This window comes from Chenopodium quinoa, unplaced genomic scaffold (assembly GCF_001683475.1).
Source record: "Chenopodium quinoa cultivar QQ74 unplaced genomic scaffold, ASM168347v1, whole genome shotgun sequence".
Classification (NCBI taxonomy): domain Eukaryota; kingdom Viridiplantae; phylum Streptophyta; class Magnoliopsida; order Caryophyllales; family Amaranthaceae; genus Chenopodium; species Chenopodium quinoa.
The window spans coordinates 2,456,599-2,484,149 of record NW_018742738.1 but is presented as its reverse complement, the minus strand read 5'-3'; the positions used below and the strand labels follow the sequence as shown (position 1 = coordinate 2,484,149).

The window sequence follows — 27,551 nt, the reverse complement described above, 5'->3', positions numbered from 1 at the left end:
TTTTGATGAATTTCTATGGATGTATAGTCAGCTTCTAAAATTAGCGAATTATTATCTTTTTTTCTTCTGATATTTTCATTCGAAATTTGAATTTTGATTATTGTTGTTTTATTTTATTTAATTTTTTAAAATCAAGATTATGCGATTTCGATTGCGAAAATTAGGGTTCTCACAATTGTTCTGTAGAATTAGTAATTGTATGTTCTATATCATAAGTTGGTATCAATAATTTATTTGATTTTTGAATGATTTGAGGTTTCTTTTCTTATTTGCTCAACTGAGGTTTTTTTTTTTTTTTTTTTTTTTTAAATCTATATGAATCAGATGTTTCGACTGAGGTAGGTCTTTATTTAATGAAGCAGAGTTGTATTTTTATTTTGGTTGATTCCTCTAAATTATTTGGTCTTTTTGAATGGTTATGCTTTTGAATTCTGGGTATAGTTGTTTGATGTCATATACTCATAATGAGAGTATGCAATTGCAACTTGTAATGAGAAACACTACATGGTGGAGTTGGGGTATAGAATAGTAGTTCTATTGATTAATGATTCTTTTTCATTTTCCATGCCTATAGTTAAATCAGTCAATTATATATTTACCTTGTATGTAACTGATGTGTACTTGATTTTTGATGTCAATACAAGGTGATTAAAGCATCTGAGATTCCCTTCGTGTAATTTTCATGCTTGTAAATTTTATGCTTACTTTTGAGAATTTTTCATTTACTTTTGAGTAACTACTTATTACCCTAAAAATTTTCTTACTTTTGGGATTACTATAGGGAAATATTTTGAGCTATAAAAGTAATGTTTGAGGCCTTTGAACAGCTTAGCTACCTAAACAACTAAGAACTATCTAAACCCCCCAAGTCAGTGTGCATATACTTTATAGATTACTTTATTTACCTTTTAGATACATGAATGATTTACTTTATGATGTAGTAGATGCATGAATGTTGAATCATATAGGAATTTATCAGATTGTTTTGTCTATGTTTCTTTTCATTATTCTTTGATAAGCTTACAACAATTGAACTTCTCATATACAATGGTAGAGCATTATACTATACAGATTTTATTTTATTTACTTTTGAGATTTTTTTATTTACTTTTGAGTCATTTTTCTTTACTTCAAATGCTTAATTTATATTAGCCTACTAGCTCAATAGGTAGAGCATTGTGCCAATGCACAAAAGATGTGGGTTCGAATCCCATGTAGGTTCTTCTAATACTTCGAAACACTTTGAACCATTTGATTATTGTAGATACACTTTTGAGATTTTTATATCTACTTTTGAGTTTTTCTAATTTACTTTTGAGTAAATATTATTTACTTTAAGGTTAATATTGGAGAGGAACCAACAACATTCTATTTTATGGCATTGACAACATTTGAGGCATCAAATTCCAGCATTATGTTTGTGAAACCAAAACGTCTGGCAATGTGGATCCCATAGCGCACAACAAGTGCTTCTGCCATCTCAGAGTTGGCAGCCCTTGTTCTCTTTGCTGCACACATAAGAAGGTTGCCATTAAAGTCTCGCATCACCAAACCAAGTCCCACTAGGTTACCAGTTGCAAACTAAGCATCAATGTTCACTTTTGTGACCCCTATAGGCGGGCATGACCACGTGCTCAAGACTAGGATTGCTGAGGTTGCACGTATACAATTGTCGAGGTTGTAGTTATATGTTTTATTAGATTTCTTCTTTTTTTGTTTACTGTTGATATAGTTTTAATTTGAAAACCTCTTCTTCAAACTCAATATATTTATGTCAAAGAAAAAAAAAAATGACTCATCTTGTAAGGATATGAAAGTCAATAATTCGGAGTTTTGTGCTATAACAAAGTTTAGTTACTCATTATCATTTCAAGATAATTTATTATTCATATAATTTAAAGCTAATTTTATTTACTTCAATGATATTTTGATTTACTTTTAGCATTATTTATTCACTTTTGAATAATTATGATTTACTTTTTGCATATATTAATTTACTTTTTTTTTTAGTTTTTCTACTTATTTTATAGAGATTTTGATTTACTTTTAAGGTATTTTGAATAACTTTAGAGTATTTTGTAATTACTTTTTAAGATAACCTATGTAGGAATCGAGCCTACACCTCAATACATCCGCATAGTGCTCTACCATTTGAGCTAATATGTTTACTTTTTTTTTGGACACAAAGCAAACAAGTAAATTTATCAAGGAAGACTTGAAATGTCAAGAACCACTACATCTGATAAATCATCGGGCACCTCTACGATCCACACTCTCATTTCATTATAACATTTACTCAAATGTGTTAATATGTGAGCAACCTTATTTCTCTCGTTTGTTGCTCTTGAGATGATGGTACAGTTTAGCATTGTCTGTCTCCAATCTAATTCTATTGAGACCTGCTTCAATTGCGATTTGAAAGCATTCCTAGCAGCTAGCGCCTCACTAACATCAATTGCAAAATTTTCCTGCAATCTGCAACAAGTAGCCAGCAGAACATCTCCTGTAGTGTCACGAATAATGACCCCAAACCAAATAAAATATCCTCAAAGCAGGATGCATCGGTATTCAACTTGAACACCCTAATTTCAGAAGGTTCCCATCACTGTATAGAAGCTATATGAGCATACAACATGCGATCAGGTTGAATAATAGCTTTCTCATGCTCACCAATTATGCCCATAGCTCTCCGGATTGTATCTTAAGTACCCACATCTTTCTTACATAGGATAAGCCCAGAGATACTTCCAAGCCTGCAAATTACACATATTGGATGAAGAGGCAACTATATATTAGCAATTTTCAACTATATTAGCTCTCAAATACTTGAACTAATAGGTTGTAGCACTTGTATTTAAAAATCCAAAGCATAATCGATAATCTAACTATGTTTACTTTCATTAACTTATGAGTCTAACTGGTTTACTTTTATCAACTTTCAATCTAATTTTTAAAAATACAAACTTTTAAGACTAATTGATCTACTTTTAACCAACTCCTATCTACTTACAGAAATAGAAAATTACAAGAAGCAATATTCATTTTTAATCAGCGTAAGATCCTATCCTTCAAATATAGCAGAAAATTCATATAGACTATGCATCACTTCTTTTCACCTCAGCAAAGACTCTATCAGCACATGACTTATAGTCATACCTAGTGAAACCTGTAGCTAGAATTATAGGATCGTATGTTGACGGCTCATGAATGACGTTATTCCTGCTAGTCCAAGAGGACCAACATAAGTTTGCAAACATTGAAATATCATCCTCTAATAGTCTCTCTGCCTTGAAAAGAAGAGTTGGGAGCTTTTGTAATCAATTCTAAAAATCCACTCACACCTAAATTAGGCTAGCATATGCTTACTATAAGAGTGGATTAATTAGTTTACTTTTGGATACAGATAGTTTACTTTTATGAGATATATACTTTCATGGACATAGGTACGAGACCCAGCACAAGAACATTGTATGTGAAGAAAGAAGTAAATAGCTTAAATTAGCAACTAGGCTTGCGAACCTTTAAACCAGCCACTAAAACAAGCTCACGAAGGGAAAATATTTACTCTTACCTGATTAGAAAATAAAGCAAAGTGTAAAGACCTAGATAAAAATACATAAGTGTGAAGAGGACATTAATTATTTAGTTATTAACCTCAAACCACTCATCCCTATGTGATTTCCTGTCACCACAAGAAACAAAATTGCACCTGCCACATCCATAAAAGGACCATATATATCGATTTTTGAAATTGATTAAATTATAGGATTCATTGAGGCATTTCGTCAAACACTTAGTGTGCATTAAGAAATCAGCAACAATAATTGAATAATCAAAATTAATTGCAATTTGATTTAAAATTGAAGAAAAGCAAGAAATATTAAAATTGAAATTAAATTCAGCTATTTAACAAAAGACATAAAACGTCTTACCTCAGAAGCTGCTTCAATGGAGTATCAAAAGCTCGAAAAAGCTCGAAATTCCCTTTGATGGAGAATATAGATCATTAGCTTCAATGAAGCAAAGCAAATTGCTAACGAAATTACTAATGAATGCTCCAAATTGATAGGATATATGATCTGATAAACGTAGAAAAAAAAAATAAACCCGAAAAATCGAATTATACCAAATTTTCAATAATTACCTCTATAGTTGAGAAATTGTGCAATTAGTTCAGCAAATTATTGAAGAATTGTTTAAATTGTAGCAAAATTCATGACTTTTGAGCTGATGATTGAGGTGAGAAAGCTTGAAAAACGCTAGAGAGAGAAAATGTTGTCAGCGAGAAAGAGGAGAGAGAAACACAAGTTTTTTTTTTATTTTTTTGGCTAATTTTCTGATTTAATCATGACACAATCGCAGCCATTCACTTTGTTTTAATCTGACGGTTGCAATGAGTTCCTAGTTCCTATTATAGGTGAGGTTCTCATTCTTTGTTTTAATCTAACGGTTGCAATGAGTTCCTAGTTTATATTATAGGTGAGGTTCTCATTATAACCTGATTATATATATATATATATATATATATATATATATATATATATATATATATATATATATATATATATATATATATATATATATATAAAATAAGGGGAGACTCTCGTGAAAATTTTGCTTATATAAGAATTTTTCTTATGTGAGAACACTTTTTATATTCTAAATTTTTACTCGTATGTTCTAAATTTTAAATCTGATGTTCTAAAGTTTTTCCCTGATGTTCTAAATTAAAATCAAATGTTCTAAATTAATACTCACATGTTCTAAACCATAAATTAGTTAAGTTAGATGTTATAAATTTCGAATGACTTATTCCGAAATTTTAACTTATATGTTCTAAATTTTAAAACGTGCATGTGTTTTAAGATTTTTAGTTATATGCTCTAAATTCGAAAGCATATATTCCAATTTTTACTCACATGTTATATATTTTAAATTATATGTTCAATATTTTTACTCCCATTTTCTATATTTTATACCAAGTGTTCTAAATTTTTTATTCACATGTTCTAAATTTTAAATCAGATGTTTTAAATTTAAATCATATGTTCTAAATTTCATAAAGCAAATTTTTTAAATTTTTACTCACATGTTCTAATTCTTGAATTAGATGTTCTATATTATTGCTCACATACATGTTCAAAATTATTAGTCATATGTTCTAAATTATTATTCATATGTTCTAAATTTTTACTCGTATGTTCTAAATTTTTACTCACGTGTTCTAAATTGTAGATCAGTTCTCATATAAGTATGAATTCTCACATATGAACCTATTCTCACCGGATCCCTATATATATATGTATATATATATATATATATATATATATATATATGTATATATATATATGTATATGTATATATATATGTATGTATATATATATGTATATGTATATATATATGTATATGTATATATTTTCTTCCCAATTTCTCTCTTATCAATAACTTATTAATACTAAAAGACCATCATCAATGACACGTGTCATCTATATATTATATATACTAAAAGACACATCATCAATGACATGTGTCATCTCTTGGTGTGTCATTAGGTTTTTTTTTTATTTTTATTTTTTTTTTTTTTGAAAAAAAATTCTATTTAAGAAACAAATTAAATCTTTCTACATATAAGTAAAAATTGCATATAAACTAAAACAAAAGATTTTGATACAACTTTTTTTATTTAGGAAAAATATTTGATATAACTTTCCACAAAAAACATATTGACAATTATAACTTATGCAAAAAATAAAAAAAATAATATTCTTAACATAATTTGTGACATATGACTTTTGGTTTTTTTGGAAAGACATATTGTGTACTATATATGTTTAATACAACAAGATTATATATTGTTTTGTTGATTTTTTTTTTTTTGTAAAATTATGTAGTAGAAGCTACAAGCTTAAGTAATGAAATACGAATATCAAATCAACAAATGATACTTTTGTCATTTGTATGAATAAGTTATGATTAAAATTTCAATCAATTAATACTCTATGAATACTTTAGTAAGATTTTTCAATAAAGAAACATATTGATTATTCTCAGTGTGATATTTTTCTGTCATTTTTGTTGTTTTTTAGCATTCAATTAATATGAATATAACATAAGAAATCAAAATATTTAACACTGTTAATTTTCAAAATATTTATTAAAATTACCGTCTATCATACGAAACCTAATCTAATTTTCTTAATTTTACAACTAAACATCTTATAATTTGTTTCCATTCAATATAATTTCTTTCCATATTCAATCCGATTTCAAAATCCTTGATTCGTACGGACTAATTCGGTACAAATCAAAGATCCTAGAACTAGAAACAACCCTCTGTCAAAAAAAAAAAAAAAAAAAAAAAAAAAAAAAAAAAAATCCTAGATACAACCCGATCTTTAAAAATTTGTAAAATCAAACAACACCCGTGTGACCACGCAGCCACCGTGGGTGTCATTCTTTACCAAACTCCCAACCTCCGCCTTTACACCCACTAATTCCCGCTTTCCACTACTTCCGCGGGACACCGTCTCCGGTGCCTCCGCCTCTTTCTCTACCATAAATAACATAAAACTCAATTCAACAAAACCCAAAAAAGAATGAGCAAGAAAAAGTGTAAAATAACACTTCCAGTAGTAATGGTAGTTTCTGCAATCTGCTACATCTATTATGCAACTATCTTTGTTTTCATTGATCGATGGTTTGGTCTATTTTCATCCCCTGGTCTTATGAATGCTTTCGTTTTCACTGCGATTGCTATCAATTGTATATTTACCTATGCCATTGCAATTGTTCGGGATCCGGGTCGAGTTCCTTCTTCTTTTACCCCCGATATTGAAGATTCCCATAATTCGATCCAAGAGGTTAAGCGAAAGGTAATGTGATTTTTCTATGAATTTTGTTTAATTTTTTTGTTTTTGTTCTGTGTGTTTGTTTCAGATTTGTGTAATTTTTAGTTTGCGTTTCTGTTGGTTAATTTCGCGGCTCAAGGGAATTGCATGGTCAGATTTTAAGGTGAATTATTCATGATCCTTGTTAATAATCTATTTTTCTTGGTAGAATTTTATTACCTTTTGATCCGTAATTAACTTTATGGTAGATCATACTGTCTGTTTTAATAGCATAGAATGGTCGAAAAATTGATTCCGGCTGCATTGCTATCTGCCTGATTAGCGTACCTGCCTGTGGAAGGGCTGTGCACATTGTTGTGAAACGCGCGTGTCTAGCCAGTTTGATGTTCTGTGTCGTGCCTAATCAATCGCCTTGTTTTTACCATATTACTTATTAGTTTTGAAGTAATGTGACATGTGATTAGATTTTCAAAATGATAAAATGGCTCATATAAACTCACATCTAATCAATAATATGATGTGGGATATTAAACTGGCTGGTATAGCGGGGAGAATATGCTGAAATGATGATGCAGCATACAAGGAGTGTTTTGTTGGCACATGACATTAACCATGTAATGGTGAATTGATTATCTCTGCAAGAGTTAGAATAGCTATGGTGATTGGTGATAGCATGAAGAATCTGATTGAGTATTTAGGTATTAGGGGAGAGTATGGTCAATTTGTTTGGAAATTGGTTTTTTGCCTGAATGCGTGTTACTTGATCACTGTATTTATGAAACAATGTGTTACTTGATTACTTTGAGTTGACAATGCACTATATAAGGAGTGTTGGGAGACCTTGGGAAATGACTTGAAACAATCAGAAATATGCAGTGGTTAACACAGCATCTCTGCAGGACTACAGGAGTTAGGGTTGCTATGTTGACCCATTTTTAATTGATGTGTGGTGATAGTATAAATCTATTTGGGTGTTGAAGGAAGCTGTGTCTTAGAGGTGTCATCTACTGTCACTGAAGACACAATGCGTAGAGGAAGGCTTATAATCTTCAAACGCTTTTGGCAAAAGCATTACATGCCTTACATTACATTTTTTATTTTTATTTTGGCAAAAGCATTACATGCCTTACATTACAGTTTTAGATTTCCAAACTATGTCACCATTACATTTTTATTTTGTATAATATTTAATAAGCATAGCCTCTCCCCTGTAATTCTGTCTAATATGGGTGTTTTTGCTGCCGCATTATGTTACCGTGTAGTGATTGCAAGGCAGTCTGTCATCTATGTAGTGGTAGCAAAGAACTTCATCCTCTCATCCTTCTCAGCTTGTGTCCAACATCCTAACTACATGACAATTCCAAAGATAAGAGCTTTATTAGTTTTGAATTGCTGAGCCTAGATAGCATGGTATTCTTAACTTGGTGCCTGGGCCCTTGTTATAACTCTCTTCCTTGTTTTGTTAATTTATTATTTATTTCCTGCCTTTTATTGAAAATTCTTATGGAAAAGTGTAGTGGTGAGATTCTTATTAAACTTTGGGTATTGTATGTTTGATCAACTATGGATGGTACCCATAGGATCCATCCACATAATGATGAGATCAAAGGCATCATGAGGAAAATTTTGTTTACTTTCTTTATCTATGTTTGAGTCGTCTATTATCTGTGAGATTAGGTGGCGTTAATAAAAAAAGTCACGCATGGTTAATAGAATTAGGTGTTTGTTTTCATAATTAGATCAGTCTCTAGTTAAGTACATTAGAGTTTAGTGAGGAGTACATGACCGTGTATTAGGATGCATAAGTACATTACTGTGTAGTGTATTTCACACGGCCATGTAGTCTAGTTTTTTTCTCTTATTAGGATATAATTAGGATTTTTTTTTTCTTATTAGGGATTACTTTTGAGTTTATTTTGTCTTTTCGGACTCGTTTGGTTGAATGTAGAAATTGCATATTCGCTGGAATCTTTATTTTCCATGTAATTGGATTTCCTAGGAAATTCTAAAAAGTATTTGGTTAACCATGGGAAGTTGGGAAGTGGAAATTTTAAGGAATTCTATTTCCCATGAATTTGTCAACCAAACACCACAAAAGAATTCAATTACTAGGAATTTCAACTTCCTATGTTTTTTTCGTCTACTAAACGACACCTTAAAATCCTATTTATTACCTTATAAATAGGTGTCTTTTCATTAATAAAACTGAAGAGTAATTATTGAAATTATAATTTTGAACGTATTGATCTTTGCTTGAGACTGCAAACATGTTTTCGAGATTAAACCAACAACTTTGATCGAGATTCCATAGTCGAACCCTCATACCTTGAGATTGGTTTGAGCCTCCTTTCAAACACCAAGCAAGTACACATCATTTGGTATCAAGAGCCAAACTTTTTCAAAATATTTCATGATCTAAAAAACCCAGTTTGAGTACGGATTTGTTTTGCTTCGTTCTCCCTCGTTACCAGGGCTTTTCAACAATTCCTTTTTTTTTTCTCTTGATTGTTTTAGCTGTTTACTTTTCACCTATGAAAGTCCAGAATTTTTAGGCGTGGTCTGCTAATAAACTGGGTTTGTTTCTGTCAATGGGTCCATGCATTAGTTGTGGACAGCAAAATTGTTTTCAATCATATAATTATGTGAGTTCTAAACATGACATGGGTGGATGGACTAGACATATTCATTTGGTTCATGTTTGATTGATTTGGATGATATCCATGCTTTGCTAAAACTTTAGACTAGGTTTATTTATTTATTTATTTATTTTCTATATATAACAGGGGAGTATGATGCGGGATCAAGGACATCATGAGTGGGATTTAATTACTTTATTTATTTATGTTTGAGTCATCTATTAAACGTGAGATTTGGTGGCGTCAATAAAAAAATCACACATGGTTAATAGAATCAGGTACTTCCTCCGTTTATTTTTGGTTGCATCACTTTTCTAAAACGTAAGTTTTTAATTAGTTGCATCACTTTTCTTTTTAGTTAATAAACTCTATCTATTCTCTATCACATGGATCCTTATTTTTATTCTCTCTCATTTCCAAAAATTGTCTAGGAATCCGCAATTTGAAAAGTTATGCAACTAAAAAGAGGAGGAAGTATTTGTTTTCATAATTAATTCAGTCTAACTAGGGGTGCTTATGATGCGAGTCGAGTTCGAGTTTGGGGTAGCTCGACTCGATTCGTTAACACATCGAGACGATCGTAGACCGAGTCGATCTTGAGTAGCTTGCTAATTGATTCATTCTAAATAGAACCTTCTATTTAGTATGACATTTGTTCCTTCTCATTAATATTGTATTACAAGAAATATATATGTGATGATGCGAGTATATTAATATTATAAATTTTATTAATTTTTTTTGAAAAATAAAGTTTTTGAATCAAAATATTTTTATTTTTATAAATATCATAAATGTATAAAGAGATTCGAGTTTCTCACGAGTCGAGTATTGAGCTACTCGACTCGACTCATTAACATTTCGAGTCAATCTCGAGCTCTAGTTGAGCTCACTCAAATCAAGTTTTGACCGAGTCGAGCTCGAGTAGCTTGCGAGTTGTCTCGTCTCATAAGCACCCCTAAGTCTAAGATTCTAGTTAAATGCGCGACGGTGTAGTAAGGAGTAAAGGAGTAAAATGACTCTGGACTAGAAGTACATTTGTACATAACCGTGTAGTGTATTTCACATGGCCATGTAGTCTAGTCTTTTGGGTTATGGGATAAAATACACCCTTTACATTGGGATATAATTAGAATTTCCTTGCTTTTAGGGATTACTTTTGGGTGTATTTCATCTTTTAGTATCCTATTGGGCATGGGAAGTATGCCTTATAAATTGGTGTGTTTTCATTTATAGAATTGAAGAGTGATTATTGAGATTAAAATTTTGAACGTATTGTTCTTTGCCTGGTATTGGAAACAAGTATTCGAGACTAAACCCATAACTTTGATTGACGTCTCATAGTTGAACTCTCTTACCTCGAGATTGGTTTGAGCTTATACAGCGCAAATGCACATCATGTAATTCATTTATTTTTTAATACATTTTCTTCGTTTCCTAAGGTATTTTATAACTAGCTTCAGATATGGTATTTGATTGTGAAAATTTTAGGTATCTTGAGGCTTGAGCTATTCCGTTTCTTTTCTTCTAGACACAGAACAGTTGCCAATGATACAGGAGATAATTTTCACCCCTCAAGATATGATATTGGCAGCCTAATGCTTTGATTAGTCAGTTGATGCACACTTTTCAACAAACCTTGATTTACTCTAAGGAAAGCGGAAACACTCCATTAAATAATTATCCTTTTGAGCTTGAAAGGGTACTGGCTCTTACGATCCTTCTTAATACATTTCACCCTCAAAGTTCAAGTGTTTGATTTGTTTATCTTTGCTTTTTTTTTGACACAATGTTTATCTTTGCTCAATAGTGTAATAACTATATTCCCTTTATCTTTGCTCAATAGTGTAATAACAGTGATATTCCCATCTGCTATTGTCTCATGCTTGAAAATGGAATAACTAGAGGCAGAAATTGTTTTATATTCACGGCCCACAACACACAACTCAAGTTTCTATTATTAACATGCTGTTTCTAATATAAAAGGATTCCAGGAAGCTAGTGTGCAACTTGGTGCCAAAGACCCAACTTTATGGTGTCAACTAAAAGAAGACGATCAGTCTTGCAGGCAAACTAGTAACAATTTGATTAGTTTTCTCCTATCTCACCAAAGGCTCTCTCCGAGTGTAGCTCTTTGCCATATATTTCTGGACACAAGTAATATCAGCTATGGAGGATGGCTTCATGATCCCATGTAACTTCTAAGTACATAGCTTTAAGTTGTACCTCTCTATCTCTCGTCCCCTTCCAGCCAATCATTTTGTCAGCGTCTTGCGTTTACACAGATCCTTTAAAAATCTAAGAAACTTGCAGACCTAGTTTTCTTCCCATTAGCACAGATCTGAAAAGATATCTTGACTTTTTTGTGTAACTACTATCCTAAACATTTCCTATTCTAAAATTCTTAAGGAACTCCGCCTTGCCACAGCCACCACAAATGCAACTGATTTCCAAACCCATTACCACCTGCAATTGCCAACATTGTATAGCAATTTAAAGCAGCAGGCAAATTTTGTGCTAATGCCTTATTATTGTCTAATACTGTTACCAAGTGCTTCTTCGGATCTACTACCAGCATTTGAATGCACTAAGGTACAGTATAGATCAGTGAATCCTCAAAAGATTACATGTCATAAAAGAAAGAATAGACAGCATAGGGATAAATTGATGATGTAGCTTGACTTCAAAGGAGAAAAACGAATGCAGAAAGATGATCAAGAATTCCTATAAAATACCTCCATCTTTCACCTAATATACTATGTAAAAAGCACAATGGCACTTAAGTGGACTTGTTTGGCAAGACCAGAAACTTTTTTGTGTACATGATGGTTGATTATTTAATGCATCTTTGAATGTCTGCCTGTTTATTTCTGTTATTTTTCCCTGGAAAAATGTTGTAATAATGATATGCCTCTGTAATTAGCCTTCACATGCATCTGTTAGCTATAGCTTCTTTGTGTTCTGCTTAGTTCTGTGTCTTATTTATGAATTATAGTAACTATGCACTACAACTAGTACTAATGTACAAGATACAAGTGATGATACTATGATAGTAGTTTTATTGACCTCATGTATACTGTATTTGTTATTTTTTGTTACTCCTTTTGATGGGTTAATTTTGTATCATTTGAGGGTGTCAATTCCACTGTTTCTTTTGTTTACAGTAGTCTGATTTCTAATGCTTCGTTGTTTCCCTTTTTCCTTCCTAACTTCCTCTATTTTGAGTGTTTCTACTCTTTACACTCATTCCAAGTCAATTAAGGAGTCTATTTAAAATTGGATATGTTTCCCTTTTTCCTTTCTAACTTCCTCTATTTTGAGTGTTTCTACTCTTTACACTCATTTCAAGTCAATTAAGGAGTCTACTTAAAGTTGGATATGATACATATCACCAAAAGTAATCCTTAAACCTATTTAGATACCCTGATCTCACCATTATAATTGAAGGGAATTCTCATGCATTTTGGACGAACCTTGACGTGGATGCTTCTGAATCCTCCAGAAAATTTCCCAACTATGTTCTTTTTCATTTTTCACTTTTTTTTTTCCTTTCCTTTTTTTATATCAATGGGATTTGAATTGAATTTCTACCAATGTGGACTAGTAGCTATAACTGCTTGTTCTGGATATGCATCAAGGTTGTATCATCCTTGTTGATTGATGATCAAGTCTGGAATGATTTAATTAATAGTTTGTTCTGGTGTCTCAAATGCTTTGGGATGGCAGAGTGATTAATCTTACGCTTATTCATGTGTGGATACCCTATTGCAGAGTGGTGACTTAAGATATTGTCAGAAATGCTCCCATTACAAGCCTCCTCGTGCACATCATTGTCGAGTATGCAAAAGATGTGTTTTGCGGATGGTATGCGTCTGTTTAATTGTACCTGTACCTGACTGAGTATATTGTAGTGGATATGCATTTTAATGGAGTTTTATGAATGCCAGGACCACCACTGCATATGGATAAATAATTGTGTAGGCCATGCTAACTATAAGGCGTTTTTTATCTTTGTCCTATATGCTGTAATAGCATGCATACACTCTGCGGTACGTTCACGTTGTGTCATCTATGCTTTCTTTTCCTTTTTATAATTTTATTTTATTCTGAATTTGTTTATTTTTAAAATGTTATACATTTGTTTTCTTGAAGCAATTAGTGAGGGATTAGCAGACATTAATCAAATCATATTTTTGATTCTTACCCTTTTGCATTTTTCAGGTATTGCTTCTGGGTAGTATAGTTTATGACACTGTAAAGGATGAACAGCAAAATGAAGAATCATCAAGAACTGTATATGTAAAGCTTCCATTGCGTTTTTCTTTCTCTTAATCATTTTATTTTGGGTAATTGTTGATTTAAATTATTCGATGTTCTAGGATGATGTTTATTTTCTTGCTTGGAACCCATGTGGGATATTCATTGTTCAATTGTATATTTTCTTCACAGGTGGTATCATGTCTGCTTTTATTTCCTTTGACTATAGCACTTGGCGTTCTCCTTGGCTGGCATATCTACCTGACTCTACGAAATAAGACTACTATTGAGGTTTGCATTCATCAAATTGGTGTTATATATTGCTCATTTCTTCATTGCTGAATGGTTTTTTTAATTTATTTTGGACATACATTGCAGTATTGTGAAGGAGTCAGAGCTATGTGGCTTGCAGAGAAAGGAGGAGAAGTGTACAGACATCCTTATGATCTCGGTGCTTTTGAAAATTTAACTTTGGTAAGTTTCCTACATATCACTAGTAAATATTTTGCAAGTAGGGTATACTGTTGATATAGAACAAATTAATTTCGTGCATATGATTTGGGCTGTGTGCTTTAGCTTTCTTATGTCATAACTATTTAAACTTATCTCTTCAATTTAATCAGTTTGAACTTTTATAATTATGGTACAGTCTAGGATTACTTACTAAATTTCTTTTTGTTTTGCTTGAATTTGTAGCTTTTTTTCACTATAAAAAAGAAATTTTGTGTGTGTGTGTGTGTGTGTGTTTGGGGGAAGAGGGGGGGGGGGATATGTAAGTTTCACTCTGCTTCTAAGGCTTGTGGCTGAAGATATGACATGAGCAAGGATTTGGGTGTTTATTATTTGGCTTGCAAGTGTTCTTTGAAGGATAGGATTCTTAATCTTCAGTATTGTGAATACATTTTCTTTCTTCATATAAATTATCATTTTCAAAGCAGCTATAGCATAGCCTCACTCATTAGCTACTTTTAGTGTCTGGAGCTTACAAAAGATCCCTGATCTTATCCTTTTTTTTTTTTTTTTTTTCTTTAAAAACATAAGAACCCCAGGAATGACTGCGATCTTAGGGAAAAGGGTTGCAGAGGGGGTGTGTGGGTGTCAGATTGTGTGTATGAGAATACAGGTTTAGCTGTTTAGGGCGTGAGAAACCACGCCTTATGACGAAAGAGGAGCATTATGTCCGATCAATACACCAGTCTGCGCTCTGATAAAGGTTGCTATGGAAGAAATTAGGCACTGAACTTAGGTTTAGTAGTGCTTATCACTCAGGACGGCCAGACTCCAGTCGTCGGTTTACTGGAAAATTTTATGAAGAGCTTAGTGCAAGTGTCGACTACACATCAGTCTTTTTAACCAAGAGCTTGTTCCGAAATAGGGCGCATGGGGGAATGGGGGAATTTCCACTATCTATTTATATAGATTTAATAAAGAAGATCCGAATGGCCCCCTAGACTTGCTAGCTCTAACAAATATTTGTGTCAATCAGCTTACAAAACAGAACTAAACTTAAAACTATGGTTGTTAGCTCGTAATTTATAATGAGGGGTTTAATTTTTAATTTTCTTATTTAAGGAGCACAAGGATGAAACAAAAGCAAGAAAATTGCAATGAATTGTATCTTGATATATTAGGTAATAAAACAAGGCGAAAATTGCTAATACATACGCTTTAATGCCAGTCCCTTCCCTTGCAAGTTGCAACTAATCAGCAAAAATACTATTTATAGACTCATAATCCGTATAGTAGTTATAGGTTTCCCCTATTTGATTATAATAAAGCATTGTAAAGCTGTGTGAAACAAGGACAAACCCACAAACATTATTTGATAGAAATTTACTATCATAAAAATGATAAAATACACAATTACACATCAGACTACAGGCAAAATTGATTTAAAACACCTACGCGGAAGCTTCCTTGCAAAGACCCAACTAATTATGAAATTGATTAAATTGCAGCCTTACTTGCCGGACTTCACGCTATTTCAAGGAAGCTGACAGCTTAGCTAAATGAAACTTTGTATCTCCGTGTTACAAGCCAAAAAGTCCTTGCAAAACAAATTTATTAGCTCACTAAAATATTCTTCTTTTGTAGCTGTTACCGACTTTCACTCATATATTGCATACAACTATTATGCAAAGATTTTGAACTACTACTTCCATTCTAGGATTTCTTTTTATAGAAACTACATATTTATTGGAACTGTTAATTATCTGCGCATAATTTATCCCAATGGCTTTGTTTGGCAATTAGTTTTTAGCTGTTTGCATAAACTGTTTTGACTAGCCGTTTATGTAAAAGTGTTTGGTATATTAGCTGTTAATTATTAGCTGTTTTGGTGAACCCAAAAAGTTCTTTCAAAAAACTCCTAACTAAACACCCCAATGAGCTTTTTGAAATGAGTTTTTCCCAATTCCCCCCCCCCCTCCCAAACAACCACTATCACTATCCACCAAGAACGATAAGAAAGTCTATTCCTAGAGATTGTTCAACAAGTCTCTAGCCAACTCAATGGAGAGAAATAAATAAATAAACGGAGGACCCATGTGTTGAGGAGACATAGGGGTGTTTGGTTAGGAGTTAAAAAGCTCCTAACCAAACACCCCTATGTCTCCTCATCACATGGGTCCTTTCATTTTTTTCTCTCCATTTTTCTCCTATTAGCTAACAGAAGTTCTAGTATCAGTAATTCAAATAAGATAAATTGCAGCTTATAAAATATGGGAAAGGTCAGCATTGTTCTCAAACCTTGTGACATGTATAGCGGAAAAAGGAAATTGAAAGATAGTTTGAAGTTTTTTGGTGCGTATGAATTTAGGTTTATTTCTGTATGCTTTATGGGATGTATAACATACCCATTTCAATAATTAATTGTTTGGTTGATTTTCCCTTCTCCAATAGGTCCTTGGGCCAAGTGTCTTCAGCTGGATATGCCCTACCTCAGGCCACATTGGTTCAGGATTACGCTTCCCTACTGCATATGATAAGCTTACTGAATCAGCATCAGAATAAAAGGAAATGATTTTGGCTATGAAGCTAAGTCATTCAGTTTACATGGTGTTCCAGGGAGCGCATATGGTTTCTTCGTCCAGAGTGTTTTAGATGCAGCTGCTGAAATGGCTTTCATGTCAGTGTCTAAATGCAAGTTTTAAGGCTGTCGCTACAGATTAGTCAAAATATATCAAAAGTTGAATGATTATTTGATATGGATAGTTGTCAGTAAAATCTTCAGTTCTGGAGTTGCACAATAATGGAGTCTGAGAGACTAGAAACTGTTTGTGGCTGGTATACAACTGGAGTCTGGATATCACAACACAGCTGAAGCCTTGGTTCCATTAGTTAGGAGGATATTATTCATCATTCAATTGTATAACACAATAGTTTTGTAAAACAAGAAACTTGTAATATATTGGTGTATTTGTAATCTGAAATACCAATGGTCATGCATTTCTTGTTCATGAAATGAAAATAAAGAAGGATTGAAATTTATGAGAGACTAAAAAAAAAAACTGTGATATCCTCTTTGCTGAAGCATTTGATAATAAGCATAGACAGTGAAAAGGTGTACTGGAAAAATGATATCGAAATGATTAACTTAAAATTCAGCTTCTTTCACTACAGAACACATTGGATCATTGTCTTAATTATTTATGAAAAGTTACTGTATTCTAACATAATTTTTAGAAAATACAAGTTTATGTTTATGATAAACAATGTTTATCTAGTGGTATTTGGGGAATAAGTCAAGAACTATTTTTAAATATGGGTCCCCATAAATATGGAGTTATTTATGAAAATGTGATCTGACTGAAATGATTTTTGTTTATCATCAGGGCTCCCTCATTGTGCATTCAATTTTATTTCTTATTTTTTACTTCTAATATTATTTTCTAAACCTGGCCATATTTTTTTAGCAAGCATTCCACTTATACTTCCTCCACAAGTTAGTAGGGCATAAAACCTTATCCAATAATTTACAGAAGAATATGAAATCTCTGACGTGGCCTCTTATCCATAAACCCACAAACCTGCTAATTTAAGCACCCTTTTTCATCATCTCCTTGGCTTAACCTTACCAAAATCCCTGAAAACTTCTAAAATTTAGTTTAAAACTAATGGCAACCATGACCTCCTTCAAGTCCCAATTTTTGATGAACCCATTGATACCGTCGCAAATAACAGCTACAAGAAATTTAATCACGGTTAGATCTCCTCCTAACCTTCACCAGAAGAAGAGGTTTTCAGTGAAGGCAGCAGTGGGAGAATTATCCTCTGACAGCACCACTTATTTGATTGCTGGTGCTGCTGCTGTTGCTCTCCTTGGTACTGCCTTTCCCATTATTTTTTCCCGCAATGATACGTACGTGTTTTCTTCCTTTCTCCTGTTAATTATAGCGTACCTAATGTACTTATTTTTCGACATTTTGGAGTTTATGTTAAAATTTTGAATATAGGAATGCATTATTTCAATTGTTTATATCTTTAATTACTTCTTAGTAATGTTTGATAATTGTGTGTGGTACTTCACACAGGTGTCCTGAGTGTGACGGCGCGGGTTTTGTCAGGAAATCAGGAAGCGCGCTGAGGGCAAATGCAGCTCGCAAGGATCAAGCTCAAATTGTATGTGCTAATTGCAATGGCCTTGGCAAGCTCAACCAAGTCGACAAATAAATTTTACTCCTATCGCCTTTTAAAATCATGCTTTTCGCCATCTAAGTAGATTAATTTCATCTTTGGATTGACTAATTGTACATAACTGTAAGGCTCATATTCTTGTAATAATCTTAATTGATGCAAGACACGGTAATATTCGTATGTGTTTAGTATTATTGGTGATCACGAGAATATGACTCCAAAAAGTTCATATAACTTCCAGTTCATCAAATATGGGATTACTGTACGAAAGATGCCCAAAAGTTCTAATTACTTGTATGATGTATCTTTGTTAATCTTTTCCTTTGATACATTGTCAGCAAGATGGAAATCTGATACAACCTTTGTGTTTTTGAAATGCTTATGAACTTAAACAAGGTCAAGTTACATCAATTGACATAAAATATGGTCTACAATCATTGACACTACCTTGTTTGTGTACTCAAATAAACATGAACATAATATATAAAGCTAGTCTATTCATTGATTTGTATGAAGAAAGACTGATGTAAGTTGTAGTATTATACTAACATTAGTTTAAACAAGGAATTCGACTTTGTCAAAAGAAGAAAAAAAAAAAAAAAACAAGGATTTCGAACTTGAGCTTCAAGACTTTCTCTCCCTAGGAATTAGAAACCCCTGTTCTTATCCCTCCCTGCTTCCACCGCCCCTCTCGTTCTTAGCCCTTGCTCGCCGGCGACGGCTCTAGCCGTCGCCAGCGAGCCTAGCCCTTCCATCTTTTCAGTTTATGCTTTTAATTTTCGTTCTTACCTTAATTTTCGTTTCTTGGGTCGTTTGGTGTAGATTCAGGGGTCCTCTTTGGTTGGTTGTGGTTGCGTTTAAGTGGTTCTCCGTCGATTGTTTTGCGGCTTGCTTCTATAAATCAAGAACCAAAAAGCTAGCTTTAACGCCGTCGTCGAAAGGAATTTCTTTAATTCCCGACGGTAAAGGTGAAGTTAAGGTTAGGGTTTCCTCGCGTATCCAAGGTTTGGTTCAGTGAGGGATTCTTGGGTTGCCGTGGACAGTTGTTAGTGGTGTTGGGTGGGGTTGCTGCCGTTGAGGTTTGGTTTTCTCGGCCTTCTCCTCTGTTCTTTCGCAAGGTTGTTTTGTTGTTTATTTTAGTTGTTATTAGTTTTGTTTTAGTTAAATTATGATTGTTTTGTTTAAGATGTATGTTTTGTTGCTTGGGTTTTTGTTGTTTTACAATTCTCTTTCTCGGCATAGTCTTGAGTTAGAGTTTCATAATGTAGATCAAGTTTTGGAAGTTATCGAAGTGTGTCTTGGTCTTTGGAGCCTTGTTGGTGGGTTTTGAGGGTTGTGAGTTTAAGCAACCCCTCTTACGTTAGGAAGGTGGTCCTACTAGTAGTCTTGTCAGGGTGTGAATGCGTTCACCTGGTAGTTGAATTAGTTCTCCGGGGGGGGGGGGGGAAGTTATTTGTGCAGTTGGATAGTTTTTCGAGCATATGGAGTTTGCAGGAGAAGGGTGGTTTAGAGGGAGGAGTTTGGTTTGCAAGTCTTGTTGCTCGTTTGTGGGATGATATGGGCATACAACCAATTGCTATTATCCCTTGATTAGTTTGGGTGATGACGAGGTCAGTCATCGTTGTTAATCAATCCCTTGATTAGTTTGGGTGATGACAAGGTCAGTCATCGCGGTTAATCAATATCTTGAAGGAGGCTACCCATCTTTATTGTTTGGGTTAAGCAAAGTCCTCCATTTTCTTGCATTCTCTGTTAGTAAAATTGCAAGAGGAGAAACTGCATTTGAATGAACGGTTTCTTGTAGTGTTATTAAGATAGATGACTCTACAGGTTTTGTTCTCAAGCTCCTAGGATGCAGTTATGTTTTTCGTTCCTTAGGAGTGGAATGGTGTCACAGGTCCGTTTCTCAGCAACATGATGCATACTTCGGGTTTTTCCGTCTCCCAACATTTTCGATCTAGAGTTCCCTTCGCTTTCAGTGCCAGCTTGGATTCTCTTCAATGTTAAGAATATGCGCTTTTGGTTCATCTCGACTGCTTCGGTTCATTTGGCTTCTCTTGGTCCACTTTTTGGATGTGGTTCGGTTCTTATGGTGGATCGGGCTCTGCAACTTTTTGTTTGTTGCAAGACCATTTCAATGTTTTGTTCTCTTCGATCTTCTTGTAATGGTTCTTAGTGTGTGTAGGTTGTTAAGTGTTTTTGTTTTAGTTAGTATTAGGTTGTAATTATAAAGCTAACAAAATCAATAGAATGGTCTGTGTTTTGGGGAAAATAACCCCGCCACATGGGCCACTTAAAATAGGACACTTGTCCACCTAGAATTGGTCAAAAGAGGCCAATAGCAGCATGACACATGGAATCCACTGTCAAGAGAAGGAATGGCGGCCTTCAAGGGCGCAATTCCCAAAAGGCGGCCAAAAGCACGGGAAACCCACCAAATCTAGGTTAAATGCCTTATGTAAGGGCATACTTTTCCCAATGACCCTATAAATAGGGAGATTTCCCACATTTGTGGGGTAGATTGATTTTTATTACAATATTTCTGACATTCTCTTACATCAGAGAAATCTCCAAATCTCAAAATCTGATAAGATCTCACTTTTATCTTTTCCGCACTTTTTACTTTCTTTAGCACGTTCTAACTTGATCGTCGAAGGCGGAGCTCCACCCACCAGGAGTTTCCGTTGTTTTGCAGGAATAGGCGTTTCCCAATCAGTTTTTGAGTTGTAACTCTCCCGAGGGACAAAAACAACCAAAACATTTGGCGCCGTATGTGGGGAAAGTACCTCAAGGATGGTTCAAGAGTCTGTACCGCCTCTTAACACTAAGGCTAATCAGCCGGAGGTCTTTACCGACCATGAGGATGATGATCCTTAGGTCGAAACATAGATTGCGAACGATGGCTCACTCATCACAAGGTGCATCCATCCCAGAGACACTCTGGAACGGGGTGAAAGCCAGGCGGGTACCAGGAAGCCCCCTGGTCAGCCGAAAGGGGAAATCTAGATGCCAAGCGAATCCACCCCAATTACTCGGGACGAACTCATGAAATTCATGACTAGTTTCAAGGGTGAAATCAAGGATCTAATCACCAAAAGTAAGGCTGGCCCAAGTAAGGGTCAGTCGGCAAGGAAGACTCCTCAAGAGAGGTGGAAGTTAGTCAGGGACATGCAGCTAACTTCGCATCCAAAGGACAAGGCAGCCGCAACGCTTAAATGGTCCAAGATCCTTGGCCTCAGAAGGGTCCGAGAAAACCCCACCGGGAGGATTAACCGGTGGGTAGACAAAAATCTACCCCTGACGCTCGGGAAATCATCGTGTGCAGGAGAAGTCAACAGCTGTCTAAGTCAGCCTCTACTTCGTGCTTTCTCAACAACTTCAAGAATACATCTGCAGGGAATACTCAATCCTTGCATGAGAGCCATACAGGCGGTAATACTGTCCATTTTGACCCTCAGATGATTTGGAATGCACCGTACGTACCCCTTACGGTTTACGGTCCGTATTCTCCTCATTTCATGCAGCCGATCCTCTTTGGGGGTTAGGCGATATACAATGTCCAACCTTTGGAATGGCAGCTTCTTCTTCTCAAACTTAGTGAACAAACTTCTGCGTTCACCAAGGAGAAGGCCTAGGTTAAGAATGTGTTGGTGAGTGCCTATGACGGCACCACCAACCCCGAAGACCACCTCATGACTTACTCCAACCTCATGCACATACCAGGTTGGAGGATGCTATGTGGTGTCGGTGCTTCCCGGATACATTGAAGGGCATTGCCCAATAATGGTTTGGAAACCTGCTAGCCAGATGCATTGACGGCTTCAGGATGATTGCCTTCCTATATGCCTCTAACTTCTCGATAAACATCCCTGCCAAGAAAACAAGTCTCGACTTGAGCACCATCCGGCAGGGAGACAGAGAAGGACTTCGCTCCTATGTCAGGCGGTTCAACCTGGTGAGAATTCAAATCCAGGGGCTGTCTAATGAGGTAGACTATACAGACTTCTTCAAGGGTCTGAAGGACGGGTCAACCTTATCCGAAAGAGGGTATTCACCCTTCAAGAGGCGTTAATAGAGGCAGAGTGCTTTATCCAAGCCACCGAACTCTACTCGTCCAACCATAAGTGGGACTCCAAGAAGTCCGACGAGCAAAAATAGAGTCGGTCTGCTCAACAGGCTTAGAAAGCTGAAGAGAGAAAAAAGAGAAAAGAAGTTTTGGCGGTTGAGGAACCTGATCAGCCGTCCAAAAAGAAAAAGAAAGAATTCAAACCGTATGTATTACGGTATGAATTCAATAAAGACTGTTACACCATCTTTACAGAGGTGAAGGACCGGATGACTATTGAGAAGCTGAATCATATGAAGAATTTCGTTCAATCGTGAAAAAAGAATAAATTTTGTCACTTCCATGATCAGGAAGTGGGCCATGACACCAACGACTGCTATAGCCTTAAGCGGACACAGGATCGACTGGTTGACAAGGGCTTGCTGAAGTCCTATGTCTTGAAGTCCAAAGCGACTTCTACGAAGAATCTGGGGCAGTCGTCAGAAACTATCTAGCCTACTAGTAGCTTGGATACTGACAAGGATCCGGTTTACACTATAGCTGGCGGATTCGCATGCGGTGGCCCGACCATTCAGGGCACCAAGGACCATATGAAGAAGATGATCCCTTCAATTAATGATGTCCAGGTGTCCTCCAGTGGAACATTCCCAGACGTCCTCTCATTGAGAAGGATCAGGGAAAAGTTCGTTGACCGCATGACGACCCAGTCGTCATTGAATGCAAGGTCGCCAACCAACCGGTTGGTCAGATCCTCATAGACAGGGGTAGCTCCTTTGATCTCATCAGCTACAAGTGTCTGTCCAGGCTTAATTACAAGCGGGACAATTTACGTGACGTCTCCCATCCATTAGTTGGCTTTAGCGGAGGGGTCGTGCACCCAGTCGGACAAATCTATATACCCATCCAGAAGGGGGAAAGGGAAAAGGGCGACACATGGTCGTCCGGTTCTTAGTGGTTAAAGAGCTTACCACCTACAACATTATTCTTAGACGACCTACTCTGAGCGAGTGCAAGGCCGTCATCATCCCAACTTTCATGCTTCTCAAGTATGAAGAGGATGATGGCTCTGTTGGCTCCTTCAACGGGGATCAAAAGACGGCTAAAGAGTGTTATCTCTCTGACGTCAAGACGACTGCTGCTTTAGCGGGTTAGACAAAGGAGCCAATATACCTTAACGATGTCAAGGACCCTGATTCACCCCCTTCAACAGCCGCAAAGAAAAGAAAAATTGAATAGCTGGTGGATGTGAAGAAGGAGAAGAAATAGCAATCACTATCGGGGAACGGTTAGATGATCTCTGTCCCCAATCGGCTGGTGAACACATAGATATTACTCTAGACGATAGACATCCAGAGCAAATTGTTAAGGTGGGGACGATTGCCTTTGAAAATCTTGGTGAAGACTTGCACCTTCTGCTGAAAGAATTCAAAGACATTTTTGCCTTTGAAGTGGAAGAGATGTCAGGCATCAGCCTGGATCTCTTTATTCACAAACTCGTCGTATCCAAAAGAAGCCCATCCGGCAAAATAAAAGAAATCACGGCGAGGAAAGAAGTCAGGCGGCAGCTGCCAAGGTCAAAAAGCTGTTAGACGCCGGGTTCATTCGACCATGTAACTTCCCTTATTGGGTTGCGAACGTGGTGCTTGTAAAGAAACCGAATGGTACTTGGCGCATGTGTGTTGACTAAACTGACTTGAACAAGGCATGTCTAAAGGACAGTTACCCGCTTCCAAAGATCGACAGCCTTATCGACTCTACAGCCAGGGATGCCTTGATGAGTTTTATGGATGCCTACTCTGGCTTCCATCAGATACCCCTTTGGAAAAAATATCAAGAGAAGCGTCATTGATCAGGGGTTATTTTGCTATACGGTGATGCCCTTTGGCTTGAAGAATGCGCCGGCCACTTTCCAACGGATGATTAATACAGTCTTCATTAATCAGATTGGGAGGAATGTAGAGGCGTACATTGATGACATGATAGTAAAATTCAAGCTACAGACGGATCACCTTGCTGATCTCCGAGAAACCTTCACCACACTAAGGCGACAAAAGGTCATGTTGAATCCCCAAAAAATGTGTTTTTGGTGTTGAGTCTAGGAAGTTTCTTAGATTCATAATTGATCAAAGGGGGATAGAGGCTAACCCCGAGAAGATATAGACGGTGATTGACATGAAGTCACCCCACACTGTCAAGGAAGCTCAGTGGCTTATCGGTTGTCTGGCTGCGCTTGGGAGATTTCTCAGTCGGTTAGGTGACAAATGCCTTTATTTCTTCCAAGAAGTCAGGAAGAAGACTAGATTTGAATGGGGAGATGATGCTGAGGGCGGCTTTTCAGAAATTGAAAGAACATTTACACTTCTTGCCAAGTCTTGTTAGCCCTTTGCCAAAGGAGACGCTTTACATGTACCTGGCCATCTCAGATCATGCTCTCAGTGCCGTTCTCCTTGCTGAGAGAGACGGTATTCAGCTCTCGGTCTATTTCATTAGCCATGTACTCAGAAATGCTAAGCTCCGGTACCCCATGGTTAAAAATTTTGGCCTTACACTTTACATGGATGTTAAGAAGTTAAAACCATACTTCTTGGCACATCCGGTGGTGATCTACGTAGATCAACCCCTCAAGCGGCCAATGACAACCTTAGACTCATCCGGCATAATGCTCAAATGGGATATTCAAATGCAAAGTCTTAAAATCACATATGAACCAAGAAAGGCAGTGAAGGGTCAGGCATTTGCCAACTTCATTTGCGAAATGACAAGGCCAGTTACTCCGGACAATCTTGATCAGGTTTGGAAGGTGCATGTAGACGGGATCTCTACTATGAACGGTTGTTGTGCAGGCATCATATGTCAATCTCTGGAAGGAGATAAATATGAATATGCACTATGGTTCAAATTCCAGGCCTCAAACAATGAGGCGCAGTATGATGCCCTACTAGCTGGTATCCGCATGTGTAAGGCGGCAGGGGCAACAAAAATTGACGCCTGCTCTAATTCTTAGTTGGTCGTTAGACAATAACATGGTGAGTATGAAGCCACCCATCCGGATATGATCAAATATTTGCAGGTGGTCAAGACTGAAGCTAGGACACTTGAACAATTTCATCTTAGTAAAGTGTCCAGGTTGAAAACAACTAGGCGGATGCTCTGTCAAAATTGACATCCTCCGCCTCCTATGATATGCCTCAGTTAGTCTTCTAGGAAGTGATGGAAAATGGAGCAAATCTGATGACGAGCCCATTAGAGTATTGGACCAAAAATCTACTTGGATGGATGGCATCCGGGTGTATCTGACAGACGACACACTCCCTGATTCACCCCAGGATGCGGCCATACTTAAGAAGCGTGCTGAAAACTTCGAGATGAGGGAAGGAGAGCTCTTCAAGGCGCGATTTCTAAAGTGTCTATTGAAGTGTGTTACCCCAGAAAAGGGGAGAGAAGTTCTCAAAGAATTATATGCGGGATACTGCGCCTCTCATGCAGGCGACAGGTCCTTAGCCGTCAAAAACATGCGGCACTATTTCTGTCCCAGTCTTGAGTTAGATGCCATGGAGTTTGTTAAGAAATGTGACAAGTGTCAAAGATTTGGCAAGCTAATCCAGCGCCCTGCGACTGATCTAACGGCAATCCACAGCCCATTCCCGTTTGCTAAATGGGGCATGGACATTCTAAGTCCGTATACGCCCGCACCAGGCGGAAAGCGTTATATTCTTATAGTTTTAGATTATTTAACCAAGTGGGTGGAAGCATAGGCGGTCAAAGACATCAATACAAAGGATGTCATCTCCTTTATATGGAAGAACATTATCACCCGGCTAGGGGTACCTATGTCAATGGTGTTTGACAATGGACCTCAATTTGAGACGCCTCAGCTTAAAACTTGGTTAGGAGATCAAGGGATCTCACATTGTTTTGCATCAGTCGGCCGACCCCAAGCAAACGACCAAGTTGAAGCCTTTAACAAACTCATCTCATACGTTATCAAAAAGAAAATTGAAAGAGCTGGTGGTTTATGGGCTGAAGAGTTGATTCATGCCCTATGGGTCATCTAGACAGCTAAAAAAGGGGCAACCGGTGAAACCCCATTTCTCATGGTTTACGGTATATGATGGAGAGGCAAACCGGTAGGGCCAATGAGTAAGGAAAGGTAACTCCTAATTGGGAAGGCCCCTACCGGATCTATGAAGAAGTGAGAGACAACACCTACCGGCTTGAAACTCTAGATGGTAGGCGGCTACGTAGGACTTGGAATGTAGATAACTTGAAAAAGTACTACTTCTAAGACTTGTAAATTTTTGTAAATAAAAAGCCTATCAATGAAAAAGTTGCTTTTTGTTTCCAATATTAATTTTATTTTGTATATATACATGCGTAACAATATACTACTGCCTATTGAAAACACAGACGGTCCACTGAATAAATAAGCTAGGTTAAAAACTTGGCGGCTAATTTGATATTTAACTTGAGGCCAGTGGCCGGATGCAAATTTATATTTTATGTCTGGTCCAACATGTGTATGGCATCCAGCGACGCCCCTCCGGGTGTTATCGTCGTAGAGGGCATTCTATCGTTTGCTCTACATGCATATGCAGACGACAAAGATTGAACGGCCAAATTGGTCAACTTATAGTTGTCTGACTAAAACAGTTTAAAAGAACGACTAAGTGTAGAGATCGGATGTCAAAAGACATCAACCAGTTAATAACTGAAGTTCTCTATTACACTATTCAATGAAATTATACAAGTCTTCCCAATAGGGGAAAACGGACATAAAGTATAATTGGATAATTGTAGTATGTCTACTCACAGACGGCCAAGTTCAACTGGGCAAAAGTCGGTTAATTATGGCAAGGGAACCCTTTTTAAATGGGGTAGGCACCTTAGATCGCCTGGTGAATGAAGGCTTGGTTTCCAATGCCACAAAGCACAGAGACGGACAATTGTAATATTGCATCCTAGTTCACGCAACTAGTGCTTCTAACATGAATAGCCATCCCGCTAGTATGAAACGGCCATTGACCACCTTGAATAAGCACCGGCTGCTCAAGTGGCCGGTTGCGCGCTTGGCTTGGGGAAATCACCTTAGTGATTGATTGACTTAGAAATTAG

The 27,551-nt window shown here is 36.3% G+C and overlaps 2 protein-coding genes and 1 long non-coding RNA gene across 4 annotated transcripts; 2 read left to right on the top strand and 1 right to left on the bottom strand.

Moving 5' to 3' along the window:
* Window positions 1-2,169: 2,169 nt before the first annotated feature.
* On the bottom strand, window positions 2,170-4,502 carry LOC110724137. The gene is made up of 3 exons (XR_002511852.1): window positions 4,145-4,502; window positions 3,933-3,984; window positions 2,170-2,753 (listed from the first exon to the last, which is right to left on the bottom strand). It is a non-coding gene; the product is annotated as an uncharacterized LOC110724137 (long non-coding RNA).
* Window positions 4,503-6,129: 1,627 nt separating this feature from the next.
* Window positions 6,130-17,247, top strand: LOC110724134 (probable protein S-acyltransferase 16). 2 transcript variants are annotated; one of them, XM_021903526.1, is made up of 8 exons: window positions 6,130-6,872; window positions 6,988-7,011; window positions 13,253-13,345; window positions 13,429-13,530; window positions 13,703-13,780; window positions 13,931-14,029; window positions 14,117-14,212; window positions 16,640-17,247. In XM_021903526.1, the coding sequence occupies exons 1-8, from the start codon at window positions 6,597-6,599 to the stop codon at window positions 16,748-16,750; spliced, it is 879 nt and encodes a 292-aa protein (XP_021759218.1). In that variant the 5' UTR covers window positions 6,130-6,596; the 3' UTR covers window positions 16,751-17,247. The 2 variants fall into 2 exon arrangements, with proteins under 2 accessions (XP_021759218.1, XP_021759219.1); XM_021903527.1 differs by lacking the exon at window positions 6,988-7,011 and having other exon boundaries at window positions 6,133-6,872.
* A 516-nt stretch (window positions 17,248-17,763) lies between these two features.
* On the top strand, window positions 17,764-18,679 carry LOC110724136. The gene is made up of 2 exons (XM_021903528.1): window positions 17,764-18,098; window positions 18,271-18,679. The coding sequence occupies exons 1-2, from the start codon at window positions 17,854-17,856 to the stop codon at window positions 18,407-18,409; spliced, it is 384 nt and encodes a 127-aa protein (XP_021759220.1). The 5' UTR covers window positions 17,764-17,853; the 3' UTR covers window positions 18,410-18,679.
* Window positions 18,680-27,551: the final 8,872 nt, after the last annotated feature.